General features: G+C 37.8%; 1 protein-coding gene across 1 annotated transcript in view; it reads right to left on the reverse strand.

The window, feature by feature from the left end:
- The window catches only part of Isha (Insulator su(Hw) mRNA adaptor), a 407431-nt gene that overhangs the window by 249853 nt on the left and 135569 nt on the right, over positions 1 to 22009 (reverse strand). The window contains exon 7 of the mRNA XM_090379842.1: positions 19146 to 19243. Coding sequence (XP_090235968.1) covers positions 19146 to 19243 — 98 coding nt within the window. The remainder of the gene's footprint in view (positions 1 to 19145; positions 19244 to 22009) is intronic.

The following is a 22009-nucleotide window of genomic DNA, read 5'->3' on the forward strand; positions in this document are numbered from 1 at the left end:
TCTCTCTCTCTCTCTCTCTCTCTCTCTGTATATATCCATATATGTGTGTATATGTGTGTGTGTGTGTGTGTGTACACACACACACACTCCAGATATGGCAGAATACTTGCAATATTCCAACAATTACCAATTATACAACAGACTTTCTTGTGACTTTCAGACTCGGTGAAAGTTCATAAACCACGAACCTGTAGCTTCCAAACAAGGTGAAAAGTTCACAAACACATCATTTTCATAATAATAATCTGTTCAACTGAGAGCAAAAGTGCATAGCAGATCAAAATGCACAGTGTAAACAGGACAAAAGACACCATCTACTAGATTTTAAGCAGAGAAACACTAAGCAGTCAAGTATATCATGAAGATGCATGTTAGGTACAACTTGTGTAATCAGAGTTCAGTATAACCGTAAAGTTCTCATTCAATTAAGGAGACACAGATTGACGCAGAAACTCTTCTTTTGAAAGCTCTGCAAGCAAAAGAGTTTAAGATGAGAAAATTCTCTCGTTACAGAGGCGACCGAAGAAGACCAGTTCTGTTGCTACAAGGAGACAAAATGAGTATGCAGTTTCTTCTTTTCAATATTTAAACTTTCCTCTAGGTTTAACTGAACACCACCAAAGGATAGAAGGATATTCCTTCTCAAATGAAAAAGATGGTATCTATATTGTATCTTGTACTGAATTGGGAGTTTGCCAAGTAGCACCTGTAAGGTAGCAGTGGACGTAGTTTTACAAGCTCGTGACATCAAAAGAAGAGTAGATCTTTGAGCCTGTTGCAGTTGATTAATAATCACAACTTTGTTAGTGTGAAACTCCCAAGCAAAATAATTGCCAAGAAGATGCAGTTATAGCAGAGATACAACGTGTGTGCTTTAATTCCACAATTTCATTTTGCAATCTGCCTTAGTTTTACCATAAGAATCTTACATTTATCTGACATACTTCACATGTGGTAGGAAACTTCAATGGTCAAATATTTAACCGCAGAAATATAGTATATCACCTTTCCATTGAATTTAATTGCAGGGGGACGAACATTAAAGAAAGCTTTACTCAGCCATTTAACAAAAACAATGTTCCAACACACAATGTTCCTCATTGTGTCAAATTAATCTGTTGTCTCTACCGTTCTTCCAACTCCACTAATCACTTGGAGCTCTTTGACTTCCTCTCTTTGCAACTTGACTTTCTCCAGTCCAACTTTCCTAACAGTGAGGTAATTTTCTTTGGTGATTTTAATGTTAACAACTCCAGCTGGCTTCCGTTTTCTAGTCACACCAACCCAGCTGGTCGAGATGCTGAGGCTTTTGCAATTTCATTAGCAATTGCACAGATTGTTCATTTACCTACAAGAATACCAGACAATCCTAATCATACAGCCAATACGCTTGATCATTTTCTCACAAACAACCCTACTAAGTATACGGTCAAAGTGAGAGGTCCTTTAGGCACTTCAGATCACAACTTGGTGATTGTCTCTTCTCCAATGGAACCTTTATCTCATGGCTATTCCCAACCTCGTGCTGTTTGGCATTACAAGAATGCAAAATGTGATGACCTGCGAGATTTCTTTTCTTCTTTTTCTTGGTCGGATTACTGTTTCAAAACTTCTGATGTCAACGTTTGCTCGGATCGTGTCAGTGAAATTATTCTTGCAGGAATGGAATCCTTTATCCGACACTGCACTTTAAAATCTCGTCCTTTATCTAAACCTTGGTTTTCCAATAAATGTGCTAATTTTGCATATCATAATTGGCTTGTTTCTAATTCTTCAGTTTCATTTTCTGCCTACACCAAAGCTCGCAATAATCGTAAAGCAGTTATTAATCAGTCCAAACTAGAGCTTGAACAGGATAAGAGTAGAAAACTTGCTTCTTGCCCTAATGGTAGCCGAGCATTCTGGTCTCTTGCCAAAGCTATTGGCCGCAACTTTTGCCCATCTCTGCTCCCACCTCTGTCCAAACCTGACGGTTCTGTTGTCACTTCAGCCAAGGATAAAGCTGACCTGCTAGCATCCCATTTTTCTTCCAACTCATGTATTAAAGATCTTGATAAAACACCCCCACCATTCCCAACACACTCCATTCAATGTCTCCTGTGGTCTTCCGTCAAAAGGATTTTGACGAATCTTGATGCTAAGAAAGCTCCAGGTCAGGGTGGTATTTCTCCACTTGTTCTCAAAACCTGTGTCCCTGAACTTACTCCTATTCTTTGCCGGCTTTTTTCACTTTCTTATTCCAAAGGTGTTTTTCCTTCTGCTTGGAAATTTGCTCATATCCAGCCAGTTCCTAAAAAAGGGTGACAAATCCCTCCCATCCAATTACTTCTATTCTTTCTAAAGTAATGGAGAAACCAATTAACCGCCATCTCTTAAACTACCTAGAAACCTTCTGTCTGATCAATGATCGCCAGTATGGATTCCATCAGTGTCGATCCACTGGTGATATTCTGGCTTATGTTACCCATTTATGGACTAATTCAATGGAAAGGTTCGGTGAAACAAGTAGTTGCTCTTGACATCTCAAAGGCTTTCGATCGTGTTTGGCATAAAGGTCTTCTAAACAAGCTTCCATCTTATGGTTTCTCAACTGTTTTTAGTAATTGGTTATCCAGTTTTCTCTCTGATTGCTCACTGAGGATGATGGTAGATGTCTTCTAACTTCTCCACTAATGCCGGTGTCCTCCAAGGTTCAGTTCTTCCCCCCATTCTTTTCCTGTTGTATATTAATGACCTTCTTCCATTGACCGGAAATCCTATCCATAGTTTTGCCAATGATAGCACATTGCATTCCACTTTCCATTTTGAGAAACTTTGTCCTGCTCAATCATCTTCAACTTCTCAAAAATCTGCTACCAATTCCTTAAATGCCGATCTTCAGGTAATTCTCCAGTGGGGCAAAGACAACTTAGTTGATTTCAACCCTTCTAAAACTCAGTCTTGTCTTATATCTTGCAAAAAGGAATCTTCTGCTCCTATGCTTATCTTTAGTGACACTCCAATTTCTATGCAAAATGATATATCACTTTTGGGGATTACCCTGACTTCTAATCTCTCTTGGCACAAGCACATTACAAATATTTCTTCCTCTGCATCTAAAAAACTTGGTTTTCTCTTTCGCTCTCGGTGTTACCTTTCTTCCAAACAGCTGCTCACTCTGTATAAATTTCAAATCCGCCCTGCCATGGAATATTGTTCCCACATCTGGGGTGGTGCCCCCCAAAACCTCTCTCAGGCTTCTTGATTCCATTCAGAAGAGGGCAGTTAGGTTAATTAATAATTCCTCTCTAACAGAGTCTCTCCACTCGCTGTCTCATAGACATACTGTTTCTGCTGCATGCCTCTTCTACAGATACTTCCATGGGCACTGTTCTTCTGAATTGGCTTCTATAATTTCCGTTCTCTCTTTCAAAACAGTTCGAACACGTGCCGACACCAGCCAACACCTATTTCCTGTCCAACTTCAAACTCACAGAACCAACTTTTCATCTTTCTTGTTTATTCATTCAACTACTGTTTTCTGGAACAATCTTCCTTCATACGTATTTCCCGAAAATTACAGTCTACAGAAATTCAAGTCCAATGTCAGCAAATATCTTCTTTCGTCTTCTCAACCTCCAACCTAAGCACGGTACTAAGTACTATAGGTTCTAATACCTCTTGTGTTTGGGGTTTACATAAAAAAAAAACACAGGAGTCCAAGAATGGACTCCTGTAGGCAGCCTCTGGTAACAACTCTCGAGGTCTCATTTAAGCCACAACTTACTTTGATGAGACAGTCAGAAAAATAACTCTGAGAGTACAGAATAAGGGCATAGAAATCTGGGCCTCTTGGAACCTCTAGAGGACACTTTGCCACCAATGAGTGTCATTGACCCCTTGAAGTCCACGAGAGAGTTGTTCCAGCAATCAAACTACCTGCTGGCTAAAGACAAATTTCCACACACCTATTAAAAACTGTCTTCCCATAATTTGAATTTATGCCCCTAAGGTTCGTAATCTGGGCAAGCGGAAGAATTCCATCAGAATTGAGTGTGCTGAACCATTCAAAGCCTTATACGCCTCAATCAGATCACCACGGAGGTGCCTAGTCTCCAGCTGCTGCAAATTGCACAGCTTAAACCTTTCTTGGTAACAGCAACCCTTTGTTCCACTCACCAATCTTGCAGCCCTCCACTGCACTCGTTCTAGCAACTGTACAATCTTTTTAAAATAAGGCCTCCAAGACCTGTACACAGTATTCAAGGTGTGGCCTGACCATTGCCTTATACAAGGAGGTATTACCTCCTTGTATAAGGCAATCAAAATTCCTATATATCACTGACAAGACTCCGTGATTTGCTCTGGCAGCTCATCTGCACTGCTCAGAGAACTTCATATCGGACTGCACAATTACCCCCAGGTCTTTTTCATTCTCCACCACTGTCAGTGTAGTACAGCAGAGTTGATATGTTGCTCTGTGGTTACTGTTACCCATATGCAGTACTTTGCATTTGTCAATGTTAAACTTCATTTACCACTTCTCGGTTCATCTGCCCAACTATTCTAGATCCTGTTGCAGTAGCACACTGCCATTACTGTCATTAACAACCATGCCAACCAACCATGTCATTAACAACCACAACCATGCCAACCTTTGTATCATCTGCATACTTGGACATTAAGCCTGATATACCTTCATCGATATCATTGATAAATATACAAAACAACAGTGGGCTCAACATCGAACCCTGGGGGACTCCACTAATAACATTAGTCCATGAAGAGCAGCATCCATTAATTACCACTCTCTGTCATCTCCCATTCAACAAACCTTTTATCCATTGTAGCAACTTGCCCTTAATAGCAGCATACTGCTCCAATTTGTACAGTAGTCTTCCATGTGCAACAGGATCAAAAGCTTTAATAAAATCCAAGTACATAATATCAAAATTATTTTTGGGCATCCAGTTCCTTTGTAACCACATCATAGTACCCAATCAAATTTGTTAGACAAGACTTTCATTTAACAAATCCATGCTGTCTGAATTATTACTGCAGTCTTGTCTAGATGATCCTGCAATGCTTCTTTAACCAGTGACTCCATTATTTTCCCTGGAACAGAAGTATGTAATTATTTGTGTCCCCTTTGTGAATTGGGGATACATTTGCACATCTCCAATCCATGGGGACTTCTCCGGAGTCCAACGATGCTCTCATAATTATGACTAGGTGTCTGCTTACTTCCTTTGCCACCTTTAATATATCTTGATAGATCCCATCCACCCCAGGTGCCTTTCTTATGTTTAACTTCAACAATTTCTATGCCACTTTGCTCTCAGTTATTATAAAATCATTAAACTCCCTGTTAGAGTTTAATCGGCTTTTGTCCTTCACTTCCCTAAAGAATTCCTTGTGTGAAAACAGATGCAAAATACTCATTCAGTTTGCCAGTTATCTGAGCAGATCATCAATAGTCAAATCATCGATATCAAGTGGACGAAACTGATTCATCCCCTTCCTTCTAGAGTTTATATAAGTAGAGAAGTCCCTGCTGTTTTCTTAGCATTGTCTGCCAAAGATTTCTCGTAATGTGCCTTCGCTTGCCTAATCTCCTTTGCGACTTGATTACAGACTAGCTTATACAAAGGGTACTAGGAAAGTTTTGCCAATACAGCTTTGTTTATTTAATTTTTTTCAAAGTAATTTCCTCTACATTCAATACACCTCTCCATCCTTCGAAACCAATCTTTAAACCAGTTCTGCCAAGTTTCACTAGGGAGTAAAGCACACTCGTTGTCCCAAGCCCATAGAAGGTCCTCATCACTGGAAAACCGCCTCCCTTTTAGCTTCATTTTCACATGCGGGAACAGTGCAAAGTCGCAGGGAGCAAGGTCTGGACTGTAGGGAGGGTGCTCGAGAAGTTTCATTCCTGTCGTGGTCAAATATTCGGTGCAGGCTTTGGCGCGGTGACCTGGAGCATTATCGTGATGGAGGTACCAGGTGTCCATTCTTGACTTTGGCCGCAGGTTCTTCATAGATCCAATGACTTTAGGCAGGCATTGTTCAGTATACCACTTAACTGTGACTGTCTTCTGCATGTCCAAAACGACACGTTCCACAATTCCACTCGATTTGAAAAATACAGCTATCATTTTCTTCTTTACAGATCGGGATTTTCTGACAATTATGGGCGTGTCGTCATCATCAAAGACCCAAACTTTGTTTTGATCGGCAGATTGTAATAGTACAGCCAAGTCTCGTCACCAGTCACGATGTTGTTCACATACCGAGATAGTCCCTTATCAAACTTTTTTAACATCTCCCGGCACCAAGTCACACGTTGTGTCATCTGCTCTTCAGTCAGTTGATGCGGCACCCAGAGAGAACAAAGTTTCTTCACGTGCAAATGATCTTGCAGAATCGAACGAATTGCTGGTGCATTTAGGCCCAAAGTATCCTCTATCTGTTGGTAGGTCACTCGCCTGTTTTCGTCAAGCATTTTCCTCGCAGCAGTAACGTTTTCCTTCGTAACTGGCGTTCGTGGCCTTCTCGGCCTCTCAGAATCCTCCAGAGTGAAATTTCCCCTTTGGAATTCTCTATACCACCTGAATATCGTTGTACGATGTGGACAATCATCATCTAGTGCAAGAGTCATTTCTTCTAAGCACTGGTCTATGGTTAAACCACGCACAAAATTATACCGCAAAACTGTCCTTATCTCATTTTGTGACCACGATGCCATCGCAAGCACTTTACACTCTCACTACTAATGAATAACTGAGCCCATCGACTTGGTGCGGCGGCTATTATGCACGTATGAACATGTCTCAACATGCAGCAACAAGCAGCTTCCTGTGATTCATTGTTGCGTCATATTGCAAAACTTTCCTAGTACCCTTTGTATCTACCACAGTCTTCTTTGTCATCTGATAATTTATGTGCATCCCATGCATTCTTCTTCTCTGCCACAAGCCTCATTAGCTCATCTGACATCCATTTAGGCCTAAACCTTTGAACAGTATTTCTTAATCAGTATGAAAAGCCTAGTAGCTTCCAGATTAATTCCTTGGATGCTTCCCATCTAGAATTTGCTGTTGTAACACAAGTTGTTCCCACTATACAGAATTTAAAAACTGCCTGAGACCACTGTAGTCACCTTTACGAAAGCAAAAACCCTTCCTTTTACCCCTGATGGTAATCATATCTTTAAATTTCAAAATATAAGAACAATGAAGCTCACTCCTTCCTACTTAAGTACTATTTGTAAAATATAGAGATCTACTCATACCTTTTGATAGGAAAATTTTGTTACAATTAAGTTTGTCACTTTACTTCTTGTGAGCACGGATCATAACAAAATAACTTAGTCCCTTATAAAGAAGTTTAGTCAGAAAATATTTAAGTAATTTTGAAAACTGTTGTCGGTTTCCAGTGTGTTATTTTGCTGGCTGGTTTAGCTTTGGGTGGGTTGATGTACATCAGCTAAGCTTTGCTCTTCTTTTTGGCAACAGGATCAAAAGCTTTCCTAAAATCCAAGTGCTTAATGGAAATTGAATACAAGATTAGTTTTTAAGGAACCCATATATATTAACAATATTTTAAAAAGCATAAGATTATGTTATAAATTTAGTCCTTTCACATAATGTATTAATTGGATCAATTTGATGTGAGCGTCGGGATGAACAATTTTCCTATCAAAAAGGTATGAGTAGTTCTCTATATTTTACGAATTATAGATTTTTAAGTAAATTCCACATCAGTACACTGATCACTACCAACTAGTGGTTCATTTATCTGCAAATTCTTAATGTACAAATAATCACTGCTGATAACCAGTAGTACTTTCTCTGGTTGCCTCTTGAACATGCTGCTGCAGAAAAAAAATCTACCAATAAATCCACAAGTCTTGCTAGTGTGCAAGTGACCAACAAGTTCCAATCAATATCTGGGAAGTTGAATTCCTCCATTATAATACAATCTGATTTACGAGTCCATTACATTTCTCTGTTCAATCGTTCGTCATACTCCTTAGAGTCATCAGGCCTATAACACACTTCTAGTCTCATTTTTGCTTTCCCAGTGCTTATGTCACGCCAAACCGACTCAACATTGCACTGTCCATTAATGTCAACTGGATGCACTTCCTTAAATTTTATGTTTCCTAATTAACTGCATAACCAGTCCTCCCTTCCTATCCTGTCTATCCTTTCTGTACACATTGTACTGCCCAAATTCTGCATTCCTTATATCTGTGTGACACCACATCTTTGATCCCAACAATATCTGCTTTTGATGTCTTGACCAGCACTTCAAATTCATCAAGTTTATTTACTATACTCCTAGCATCCAAGTACATACAAGTATATATGCACCTATTCTTATTCTTAGTTAACCTAACATAGCCCATGTATTTATTTGTTTCATGACTCCCACCACTCGCTGAAACCGCCAGCACCCTGCCCTCCAGGCCGCTGCTAATTCTAATAGATTTGAATGCCTTTATACTCATCACTAGTGTCCATCATTTATTTTTTTCAAATCTTTTATTTTTATTCTGATGACTACTATAGCCACAATAGGCATTATTACTCTTTTTTCCCCCCGCAAGAAAATTTATTGTCATTCATTTCTTATGTCCTCATCCTTTTAGTGTTTTGTTTTGCAACTTTATGTATTATTTTTCATGTCTTGGCTTCCTGTACCTTTTTATACATCTAGTTTACCATTGGATTCTTGTATATTTCACTTTAGGCATTCTCCTCTATAGCTAAAGCTCCCAAAAACAAAGCTTAAATTAGTTTTACTAATTGACTTTTGAATATTTAGCCATATTGGGCTACTGATTAACATGCTGACTGCCAAGCTAGTTTAAGAAAAAAAATTCCCCGGTGCCAAAAAATATTTAATAAATAATTTGATTAGTAATTCTAAAATAAATACCGAAATGTCAGTGTTATGCAGTTTTTCACTTAAAATATAAAAAAAAAAAAGTCTTTTTTTTTGTCGCATATATGTGGCCGACATGACCTAGTAGGTTACTTTATTTCTTGAGATGCCATGTCGGCCACATACACGTGAAGCTATTACGGCATACATATGGAGGTCGTTTGTGATTAGTTTATTGCACGTGTGGCGCCCGTTGCAATAAAACTAATCGCGATAAAATAAACTCTCAAACGTCACAATAAGTTTGTCCATATTGTTAGAGTTTTGTGAAAACAAGTTCATTAGCGCAACATTATTCCCATTATTATTGTGTTGTGTTTCTTTGCAAGTTTGTATAAGTGTGTTGTAAAAAAAAAATCTAAGCAACAATGGCTAAAAGAAAATTACTAAAAGAAGAGGAACTAAGAGAATTTGCTGAAAATCTTAATAGTAGTTCTGAAGATGAAACAGATTTAGACTCTGATGATTTGGTAAAAGATCCTTACTGGTATATTTCTTCAAATGAAGGAGATATGGAAATACCGGAAAATACTGAAGAAGTGCTTCAAGACTGGATGGAAGAAGAAAACATGGATGAGCACTTTGAAAATACCGAAGAACCTGAGAATGAAGCAACTGAAACAAATGACACTACTGAATGGACTGAATACGAAGAACACCAAAAATATTTGATTTTACAGGCAAATCAGAACTGCAAATAGACGTATCAAGGAACATTACTCATCTTGAGGTGTTTTCATTATTTTTTGATGAAGAAGTAATAAATCTTATTGTAACAAAAACAAACAGATATGCCGAACAAAAAATTCAGATTACCCGAACTTTAGCATTAGCATATAATGCGAGAAAGCAAGCATATGCAGCATCAGCCAAAAAAAAAAAAAAACTTCCACTTCCCCCTCCATTCGTTCAAAATACCTCTTCAGCTGAGCCTTAAATTTATTTAGTCTATCAACTTCCACAACAAGGGATGGAAGTCTGTTTCACCAACCAACTACTCGCTGGCTAAAGGCTAATTTCTGCATATCTATCCTACATCTGTCTTTCCTCAATTTGAATTTATGCCCTCTCAGGTGATTATTCTGATCAAGAGGAAGAATCCCATCAGCATTGAGCATACTCAAACCATTCAAGGCTTTATAAACCTCTGTCAGATCACCTCGCCGGTGCCTAGTCTCCAGACACTGTAATTTGCAAAACTTAAGCCTTTCTTCGTAAGATCAACCCTTTGTTCCATTCACTAATCTTGTTGCCCTTCTCTGTACTCGTTCCAGCAGCTCTACATCCTTCTTGAAATGAGGCCTCCAGACCTGTATACAGTACTCAAGGTGTGGCCTGACCATTGCCTTATACAAGGGAATAATCACCTCCTCATCCCTGCTAGAAAAATTCCTGTATATCATTGACAAGACATCACACGAGCTACTCTTGCAGCCCGTCTGCACTGCTCAGAGAACTTCAATCTGCCTGCACAATTACCCCCAGGTCCTTTTCATTCTCTACCACTGTCAGTGTAGTACCGCAGAGTTGATACATTGCTCTGGGGTTGTTGTTTCCCATATGTAGTATTTTATATTTGTCAAGGTTAAACTTCATTTGCCACCTCTCAGCCCATCCTTTCCAGATCCTGTTGCAGCAGCAGCATACCGTCAGTAGTGTCCTTAACAACCCTACCAACCTTTGTATCGTCTGCAAACTTAGACATTAAGCTTGATATACCATCATCAATGTCATTTATAAATACAGAAAACAATAATGGACCCAACAGTGAACGCTAAGGGACTCCACTAATAACATTAGTCCACGATGAGCAGTGTCCACTGATTATAACTCTGTCTTCTCCCTCTCAACCACCTCTTTATCCATAGCAGCAATTTGCCTCCAATACCACACTGCTCCAATTTGTGCAGCAGTCTTCCATGTGCAACAGTATCAAAAGCCTTTCTAAGATCCAAGTATACAATATCAAAGTTATTCCCTGCATCCAGTTCCTTTGTGACTGCATCATAGTATCCAATCAAATTGGTCAGGCAAGACTTCCCCTTAACAAAACCATGCTGTGCCTGAGCTATAACTGAAGTCTTGTCTAGATCAGTGTTTCTCAATCTTTTTACTCTCGTGGCACATTTTTCAAAGAAGAAAAATTTTGCGGCACACCTACGTAGTCATAGAAGAAGAAATTTCTAAATTTCGCAGCACACCCTTTGAGAAACACTGGTCTAGATGATTCTGCAGTGCTTCTTTAACCAATGCCTCCATTAATTTTTCTGGAACAGAAGTTAAACTCACAAGTCTATAATTACTTGTGTCAGCCTTTGATCCTTTTTTGTGAATTGGGGTCACATTTGCACATCTCCAGTCTGTGGGTACCTCCCCTGAGTCAAAGGAAGCTCTCATAATTATGGCTAAGGGTTTGCTTACTTCCTTTGCTGCCTCCTTTAATATAACTGGATAGATCCCAACCACCCCAGGTGCCTTTCTTGTGTTTATCTTCAACAATTTTTCCTCCAGTTTACTCTCAGTTATTACAAGATTATTTAGCTTACTGCCAGAGTTGAATACACCTCTGGCATTCCCCTCACTGAATAACTCCTCATGTGTGAATGTAGATGCAAAATATTCACTTAGTTTGTTAGTAACCTGAGCAGGATCATCAACAGTTGAACCATCGATATCAAGTGGACCAATCTGATTCATCCCCTTCATTCTAGAGTTTAGATAAGTAAAGAACTCTTTGCTGTTTTTCTTTGCATCCTTTGTCAAAGATTTCTCATAATCTGCCTTTGCCTGCCTAACCTCCTTTGTGACTTGGTTACTGATCAGCTTATATCTATCATAGGCTTCTGTGTCACCCATTGATTTATATGTATCCCATGCATTTTTCTTCTCTGCCATACGTCTCATTAGTTCATCTGACATCCATTTAGGCCTAAACCTTGAACAATATTTCTTAGTTGGTATGTAAAGCCTAGTAGCTTCCAAGATAAGTTCTTTGAATGCTTCCCATTTTGAATTTGCTGTTGGTAACATCATCAGTTGGTCCCACTGTATAGAATTTAAATAATGTCTCAGACCATCGTAGTTACCTTTACAAAAGCAATAACCATTCCCTTTACCCCTGATGGTAGTTACCTCTTTCAGTAAATCCCACTTCAGCACACTGTGATCACTGCCACTTATCTACAGATTCTTAATGCATGAAGAATCACTACTGATAATCAAATCAAGAGTATTACTCACTCTCGTTGCCTCGCGAACATGCTGATTTAGAAAACAATCATCCACTAAATCCACAAAAGGCTTGGTAGTGTGTGAGTGACCAACCCACTAATTCCAGTCAATATCTGGGAAATCCCCCATTATAAGACTCTCTGATTTACTGACTCGCTCTATTTCCCTGTACAGTTTCTTATTATACTCATCAGAGTCATTAGGCCTATAGCACACTCCTACTCTCAATGTTGTTCTCCCAATGCTTATGTCAACACCAAACTGACTTGCCACTGCACTGTCCAGCGATGTTGACTGGCTTCACTTCCTTGGATTTTTATGTGTTTCTTAACTAATAGCATAACTCTCTCCTCCCTTCCTATCCTGTCTATCCTTTCTGTAGACTTTGTACTCCCCAAATTCCAGTTCTGCATTCCTTATATCTGTGTGACACCACGTCTCTGATATCCCAACAATATCCACCTTTGATGCTTTGAGCAATACCTCAAATTCATAAAATTTATTTACCAAACTCCTAGCATTGGTGTACACGCAAGTATGCATGCACCTGTTCCTATTCTTAGCTACCCTAACACAACCCATGTGTTTACTTGTACCGCAATGACTCCCAGCAGTCTCTGAAATATCCTGCATCTTGTTTTCCAGGCTTCTGCTCATTCCAATAGAAGCAGTGCAAGAATCACTTTCACCTCTGCCAGTGGCTACTGTTAATCTATTAGTCCTTGTATCCCTCCAAGCTAGAAGTTTTCCGACCCACCTAACACTGCCTTGATAGCATCAGCAAATATTCTTGCACCCTTTTTATTTAAGTGTATCCCATCCCTGTAGAAGCAATCTCTCCTGTTATCAGGAGAGTCTGTTTCTACAGGGATGCAGCAGTGTCGTCTAAAAAAAAGTGGGTTTCCACAACTGCTGGTGAGATGAGTTTTTCGGGCTTCTTATGTGCATGGGGCTAGTAAGATTGGGCATTATTGCATCTTACTGGCCAACCAAACCTATCTAAAAAAATAATTTAGTAACAAAAATTATGTCTCACAACAGACTTGAATTGTTGTTGTGCCTCATTCATTTTTCGGACAATGAAACTGCTATTCCAGGGGACAGGCTCAGTAAGATACAACACCTGATAGATGTTTTGCAGCTGAAATATCAGAAAATATTTTTTCCCGGTGAAGATTTCGTCATTGATGAAACTTTTATTCCTTGGAGGGGCAGGCTGATATTCCGACAGTATATTCCAAATAAAGCACACAGGTATGGAATCAAGCTGTTCAAGTTATATTCCACTGAAGGATATACCTGGTCGAGCAAGATCTTTTCAGTAAATCTGAAAATTATATAAAATCCGTAGATTTAGCTGCAAAGGTCTGCGAAGAGTTATCACAAGGACTTCTAAATGAAGGTCGCACTTTGTACATAGGCAACTTTTATACCAACTGCCATATGGCGTTATCATTTCTTCATAAAAAAAAAAAAAAACTCATGTTGTTGGTACATTACGAGCGAATAAAAAATGTATGCCCAAAGAAGTCATGTACTCAAAACTAAATAAAGGGGAGATTGTTGCCAAGGAAGAAAAAAAATGGAATTATTGTTCTAGAATGGCAAGATTCTTAAGATGTGAGACTATTAACAACAAAGCATGCCCCAGAAATGGTTGATGGACCCTCCACCAGTAAAGGAAGATAGAAAAAAGCAAAAAAAAAAAAAAAACCCCCACTTCCTATTCTAGCTTATAATAAGGGACAGGCAGGCATTGATTTGTTGGATCAAATGGGTTCATACGGCACAACGTTAAGAAAGGGGGTAAAGTGGTACCGGAAATTATCGATAGAATATATACTCAGAATATCAGTTGTCAATTCATATGTGGTATACAAGCGCGCTTTGTGAAAACAAATAAAAATAAGAAGCTTTCGGGAGATTGCTAAATATAGAAAGGAAAGAGAAACGTGAAAAGCCAAAATATGGTAACACTCATATACTGCCGACAGGGCTAGCCGGGTGAGTAAAGTGCTTGCCTGGCAACCCAAATGTCGCAGGTTCGAATCCCGCCTCAGGTTTGGATCAGAGTAGAAAATGCAAAAACCTTGGGAGGGGCAATATGACCACAGAAGCCAATGCACCAACAACTAACAAAAAAAAAAAAAAAAAACCCCAACACATATATATTAAAGACAAAAATCGACGCAAACAACAAGAAAGTTAGGATGTTTTTGGAGTGTTTTGGACAACACCATAAATCAAAATAAATATAATTACAATTTTATAATTATAAAATTTGTAATAATAAAGAATTTTTAAATAATGACCAGTTATTTGCTTATTTTTTCTCACAGCACTATGCAAATTTCATCACATGTAACACCAGAGGCCACGCTTTTCAAAAATAATGTAAATTTCCAACAATCGTCAGCGCTATACAGCCAACGCAGCTCCCACTGAAACAATGGGTGTCGGCAATATACGTTCTATGTGGCACGTGAAAAACATAATGGTGCCAGACATATAGTACCGACACAGCAGTAAACGTGCTAAAATTATTTCCACTTCGGTTTCAGTGCTATTCTATTCTCATTAACTCTATTCACTGTTTAATACTAGCTTCATCATTTTCATTTATCTCTATAATTATATATACAGTTGGTAATAAAAGTAATGGGGAGAAAGGGAAATAGGAGAGAGAGATAGCAGAGGAATAAATGAGTAAAGAAATTAAATAAATCAAAAGAAGAAAAAAAATATTGGTGCATAACTTAAAACCCAAGTATCTTCGTTGGGTGTCAACCATGAAGATTGTAGGAAAGACTAATATCATGTATCTGTTTCAGATACAAAATACATGCAAAAAAAAGTGAGGTCAAAACTAAAATAAAATCATGAAACATCAGGAGTAAATTTAGATAAAACTTAATTTTATCGGAGGGTGGAAAAAGCTAAATATATACAGTGTGGACTAGTGACCTGTAGTGAAGCAAAAGGGAAACAAATGAGAAGTTAAATTTGTGATAAACAACTTACCATAGATGAGAAAATCAATGAACAAAACAGAAAGAAAGTGCTGAAAACTTTGTGAAAGTTTTCACAAAGTTTGTAACCATAAATTCATAAAATTTATGGGTTGAGAGAAATAAGAGGAAGAATATATAAATGTAAAAAAGTAAAGGAAGTGTAGCAAAACAGTGAGCCTCAGGTTGTCTGGTCACAAATCCTGTTCCTATAGAAAGGATTTTGAACTGAGTTCTGAAAGTATGACCCATGAATTTGAAATAATGCAAAAGTAAAAATAACAAACTAACGATAAGTGAGAGATTTAAAAAAAATTTTTTTTTTTTTTTCAAATGAGGATGTACATTGTATAGTCAAGAATCATACATAGTCATTCTGCAAATATCAAAATTGTATGATATTTATAAAATGTGCAAACTAGAAAATGAGAAATGGTGACTGAAAATAACTGAAACACCATGCCATAACTAAGATGGAGTTGGAAAAAATGTTATGGAAATTAAGTAAGAAATTTGCTTTAAAACAATACAATCTGGGGGGGAAAAAAAATTTTTTTTTTTAAGTTGATGATATTAAGAGTTGTGTGAAAGTGATATCGTAAATAGGACAAAGGAAAAGAGTTGCTAACTCTTTTCCTTTGGGGATAAAAAAAAGTAAGAAAAGGAAGAGAAAAATAAGGAAAAGGTTCAAGGACTAGGGTCACTGATTATCAGAAAAACCCAATGACCATGATGGATATTATTTAGTGATAAAAGTAATGGACAATGAGGGAAAAAGAAGAGAGATAGCAGAGGTAAAGTAAAGTAAACAAGTAAGGAAATTAAATGAATTGCATTAAGACAAATAAGACTGATTTCATTAAAATTAATCTAAATTTATTCCAGATCTTTTGCAATTTTATTTTAATTTTGGTCTCACTTTTTTTTGGCATGTATTTTGCATCTGAAATGGAGACATGATATTGTCGTCTTTTCCTAGAATCTTATTGGTTGACACCTGACAAAGACACCAGGATTGTAAGTTATATAACAATATTCTTGCCTACAGAATTTGCATTTTTTTTTTTTTTTTTTAACTTTGATTTGTTTCATTTCTGCACTCTTCTATTTCCCCTTCTCTCCATTACTTTTTATCACCAAACTAATATCCATCAAGGTCATGGGGCTTTTTTTTTTATTGGCTTATTCCTTTCATTGTGTGTGTGTGTGTGTGTGTGTGTGTGTGTGTGTGTGTGTGTGTGTGTGTGTGTGTGTGTGTGTGTGTGCGCGCGCGCGCACACACACACACACACATATATAGTGTAATATGCTATAATATCTGATAAGACAAATTTAGTTATCTACAAAGTACATATTGGCAAATTAACGTTAGAGTTTGTAAAAATACATACGAGATAATATGTAAAATGCCTATCACTGCATACTTAAAATACGAGTGACTTCTTCTCGAGTCAACCATCCAGAATGAAAGGAAAACACAACAATAGGGGGTTCTCTATTTCTATTATAATTGGCATGCAGCATGGCAATACTAAAATGCATTAATCAGACCTAAAGGTTATTATATAAAATTATAACATTTTCAACTTAATTTTATAAATTGTATGCACACTGCATATCAATCACACACACACACACACACACACACACACACACACACACACACACACACACACACACACACACACACACACACACACTGTTTCGTAACATGTGGGCTGTACCTTTTAGGATCAGTTCAGAAAACCTGAAGACAATAAAAAAACGTTTACATAAATGTATGTTTGAAATCACTTTGTTTCTGAGTTACAGCTTATTTGGTCCCCCAACAACAATTATTGACCACACCTTTAAAAAGAATTCAAAATGACTGCCTGACATCCTTCTTTTATTCATTGTTGTTAATGGGCATCATATAAATTATGAATTTCAGATTAGCCGCCCCTCCCCCAAGTAAAAAGCAAATAGATTCAAGTATGGGGCGCAAGTAAGCCACACAATGGGGTCTCCATGACTTAACCTTTTATCAAGAAAATGCTCATTCTAAAATGAGGTGCTCCACCTCATTTTAGTCTATTGACTAAAACAAACACTGTCTTGCATAATCCACTTATAATAATGGACAGCAAAAGGAAAATTATCTAGTAAATAGCATAAATCATTCCTTAAAAAACTGGAATAGGATTCCATAGTTAATCTTAAAATAAAAACAAAAGGACTGAATAAACTGGCTGAAATAAATAATTCATGCCCATCCATTAATACTAAATTGTTGCTGGTGCCCTGACTGGATGATGACATGTGGATTCCTTACTATCCCATTCACGAGTATCATCAAACTTGATCGTGCTATTTCTTGAGAAGCCAGCTTTGTCAGAAAACAACTTGGAGGGTAAAAAAAGGGAAGACTGTAAGCACACTGTCATAGGAACTAAGGACAAAAAGCTTCACATGGTGGAAATCAACTTTACTATACTAAGGCCTTGTAATTTTGAATGTGATATGGAGAAAGCTCTTGTTTCTGTAAAGTTCTCCACCAAGTTATGTCTTCTATGCCCTTTACTGCTGCTATCCTTCAGGTGCTGTCACCAGGATTTCTCTCCATACATTCCTGACCCACTCCTCCAGCCTCACAATTCTGGTGCTGATTGGTCTGCCATCTTTTGGAACTTGCTTGCTGAAATCCAAACATTCATCTATTCTCTAAAGATCTCATCTAACAGATGATGGTTCAGAAACCTTTCCTTAGTGCATCTCTTCAACTTGCTGTGGCCACAATACTCACAGCAAATCCATACATGAGATGTGCACCTCTCACTTCTTGGTCTGAATAAGCCTTCATTCTCACTTCAAATGCACACTATCACTTAATAGCATAATTTGTTTCCAATTCTAGGAAACTACCAGACCCAATGCAAACAATAACTTTATGAAAGTTAATATATTATTAACCATTTCAGGAATATGTATGTATATTTACATTTTAAGGCCATTTAAAATATGGTATCCTTTAATGTACTACTGAATAATGATTTGGTATTGATCTGCAATGAACATATGAGTTGAGAGACAGTGTTATATATGGTAAAAAGAAGAATAATGATTCCCATGATCTTGCATCCACAAGTTCTGTGCCATGCCAAGGTTGTTTTGCACTATAAATTTAGCAAAGGCTCTTTTTTGTTGTTGTTGTTTTCAACAACTATAAACAGCTATGGGAGATATTTCAAATGATACAATAAAAATTTAAAAACATACCACTTCTGTTTATTTTCAAGCTCATCAAACATGACCACAACAGGACCAGTCCAGGAATTTTATGCCACACCTCAAAATTTTCTAACACTGCTTGTTTAAATCTTTGATATCACACAATGCTCCACAACAATAAAAAATTTAGAATAGACAACGACTTTCAAATCATGTCCTCTATCCTCTTGTCAATGCAATTTATGTTACAAACAATTGGGCCTTGGCTTTACTGGGGATTGGTGAGGATGAACGTTTCCATTGTTTGTTCATCTGTTCTGTTTCTAGGTCATAGTGATGTGTCCAGTATTTGTCCATTGTCACAATTCAATCAAAAAATCATCAACATTCTCTGAACAAAACTCTAAGAACTGTGTGGAACACTCTTTCCCGTGGAGACTTTGAGAAGGTATCAACAATCTCAGAAATCATTGGGTTGCCACCTTAGATATGTGCAGGGCATGGTGCATAATTGATTTAAACATTCTTAATCTAGTTTCTCATAAATAAATTCACAAGTTTGATGAATTTATTTTGTTCTAGCAGGATTCTCATAATAAATGAAATATATTACAATTTGCTTTTGTACTCCAAACATTTCCTGTGAAAGCTTAAAGATTTCGCTGCTCTTACTTAATGTCACCCTATAAATTTCAAATCCACATTTCTAGAAATATCAATTATCCTAAATAAAGATAAATTTTACTACTTAAAACTATGGTCAAATACCTCAGAGCCAGTGCATTAGGTTCTGTATTTGCTTGTCCATCTTCTTGTTTTTCTTCCTCCTCCTCCTCCTCATCGCCATAATCAAAGTCTAGTAATTTCTAAATAAAAAATAAATATTTCTCAGACGAATACCATAATGTTATACAAATTATCAGTGATCTGTTGGAAAATTTTATCATTTACAAAGGGCACTAGGAAAGTTTTGCAATATGATGCAACAATGAATCACAGGACGCTCTTGTTGCTGCATGTTGAGACATGTTCATACGTGCATAGTAGCCGCCGCGCCAAGTCGATGGGCTCAGTTATTCATTAGTAGTGAGAGTGTAAAGTGCTTGCGATGGCATCGTGGTCACGAAATGAGATAAGGACAGTTTTGCGGTATAATTTTGTGCGTGGTTTAACCATAGACCAGTGCTTAGAAGAAATGACTCTTGCACTAGATGATGATTGTCCACATCGTAAAACGATATTCAGGTGGTATAGAGAATTCCAAAGGGGAAATTTCACTCTGGAGGATTCGCAGAGGCCGGGAAGGCCACGAACGTCAGTTACAGAGGAAAACGTTACTGCTGTGAGGAAAATGCTTGACGAAAACAGGCGAGTGACCTACCAACAGATAGAGGATACTTTGGGCCTAAATGCACCAGCAATTCGTTCGATTCTGCAAGATCATTTGCACGTGAAGAAACTTTGTTCTCTCTGGGTGCCGCATCAACTGACTGAAGAGCAGATGACACGACGTGTGACTTGGTGCCGGGAAATGTTAAAAAAGTTTGATAAGGGACAATCTCGGTATGTGAACAACATCGTGACAGGTGACGAGACTTGGCTGTACTATTACGATCTGCCGACCAAGGCTCAAAACAAAGTTTGGGTCTTTGATGATGACGACACACCCGTAATTGTCAGAAAATCCCGATCTGTAAAGAAGAAAATGATAGCTGTATTTTTCAAATCGAGTGGAATTGTGGAACGTGTCGTTTTGGACACGCAGAAGACAGTCACAGCTAAGTGGTATACTGAACAATGCCTGCCTAAAGTCATTGGATCTATGAAGAACCTGCTGCCAAAGTCAAGAATGGACACCTGGTACCTCCATCACGATAATGCTGCAGCTCACCGCGCCAAAGCCTGCACCGAATATTTGACCACGACAGGACTGAAACTTCTCGAGCACCCTCCCTACAGTCCAGACCTTGCTCCCTGCGACTTTGCACTGTTCCCGCATGTGAAAATGAAGGTAAAAGGGAGGCGGTTTTCCAGTGATGAGGACCTTCTACGGGCTTGGGATGAGTGTGCTTTACTCCCAAGTGAAACTTGGCAGAACTGGTTTAAAGATTGGTTTCGGAGGATGGGGAGGTGTATTGAATGTAGAGGAAATTACTTTAAAAAAATTAAATAAACAAAGCTGTATTGCAAAACTTTCCTAGTACCCTTTGTACATAGTTAACTGAAGGATTATCATTAGAATATACTTTAAAAAAAATTTTTTTTTTTTTAAAGCAAAAGTTTGCTATTTATTTTCACCTGGAAAATCTTCAAACACTGAAAAACAATGATATACATGGACAGGGGATCCTAAAAAATATTAATACCACAAAATATTATATCCAGATACCTCTAATCAGAAGGCTTAGAACTCAAAAAGAGAGTTTTGTTTTCAAAAAAATTTATCTGAAGTACAATACATCCTGTATATCTACAGCTCAACTTGTGAAATGCAAATCATTACAACCTAGGCCTAACATGATGTTGAAAATTTCTGGGTCATATGAGTGATGGTTTACCCTCACCTAGAAATATTTGAGTCAGGGCTTTGAAACTTGGCTCATACTTTCATCCTTCTCTATATAGCTACCTTCTAGAGCTACACATTTTTCCCATCTGTGGATGAGCCCTTTCAGGCCTCTCAAACAGAACTCTTCACTTTGAGCAGAAAACTTGGCTCATACTTTCATCCTTCTCTATATAGCTACCTTCTAGAGCTACACATTTTTCCCATCTGTGGATGAGCCCTTTCAGGCCTCTCAAACAGAACTCTTCACTTTGAGCAGAAAACCACACAATTCCACTTCATTAATTATCTTCTTATCTGCCAGTCTGTGGCCCTATTATAATTTATTCATTTTAGAGAAGAGGAAGAAGTCTGGAGGTGAGTGGTTGGGAGAATAAGGCAGTTGCTACAGATTTTCAAACACACACTGATTGCAAGGTCCACTGTGAGAGCAGTCTTGTGAGTAGGAACATTGTCTGCTGGGAGGCAGACACCTTTGGATAGCTTAGTGCATCTCTTCAACTTAATTGCCTCCCAACTTTCCCAGGAGGTTTCTGTAGTACTCCCCAGTAATGCTGTTACCTTTTGGCAAGTAATATATAAGGATCACTTGCCAAAAGACTCAAATACAAGACTTTAAGTCATCTAATACAACAACTCCAAAAGACTGAAAACATGACCTTGCATGTATTAACCATAAAGCACACAGGCTTTTGCTGCACCAAAAAAAAAAAAAAATAAATAAATAAATAAATAATAATAAATATAGAAAAATAAAACAGTAATTACTACCAACAAAATTTATTTAATATATTTAATAATAATAACACTATTTATTTTAACATAGCTGCCACTTTTTTGACTATCCTTGAAGCCTATCCAAAAGTCATCCTGGGAGTACTTCTTAGCACTGATTATAAACACTCCCCATCTCTACATCATATGCAAATTTTAACATTATGTTTTCTATCTCCTTGTCAATGCAGTTTATGCTGCAAACAATTGAGCCTTGTCTTCATTGGGGGTTGGTGAGGATGAATCGTTTCTGCTGTTTGTTCATCTTTTTTTTTTTTTTTTTTTTTTGGGT

Source organism: Mastigoproctus giganteus, chromosome 8 (genome assembly GCF_048544385.1).
Source record: "Mastigoproctus giganteus isolate SK-2022 chromosome 8, ASM4854438v1, whole genome shotgun sequence".
NCBI lineage: Eukaryota > Metazoa > Arthropoda > Arachnida > Uropygi > Thelyphonidae > Mastigoproctus > Mastigoproctus giganteus.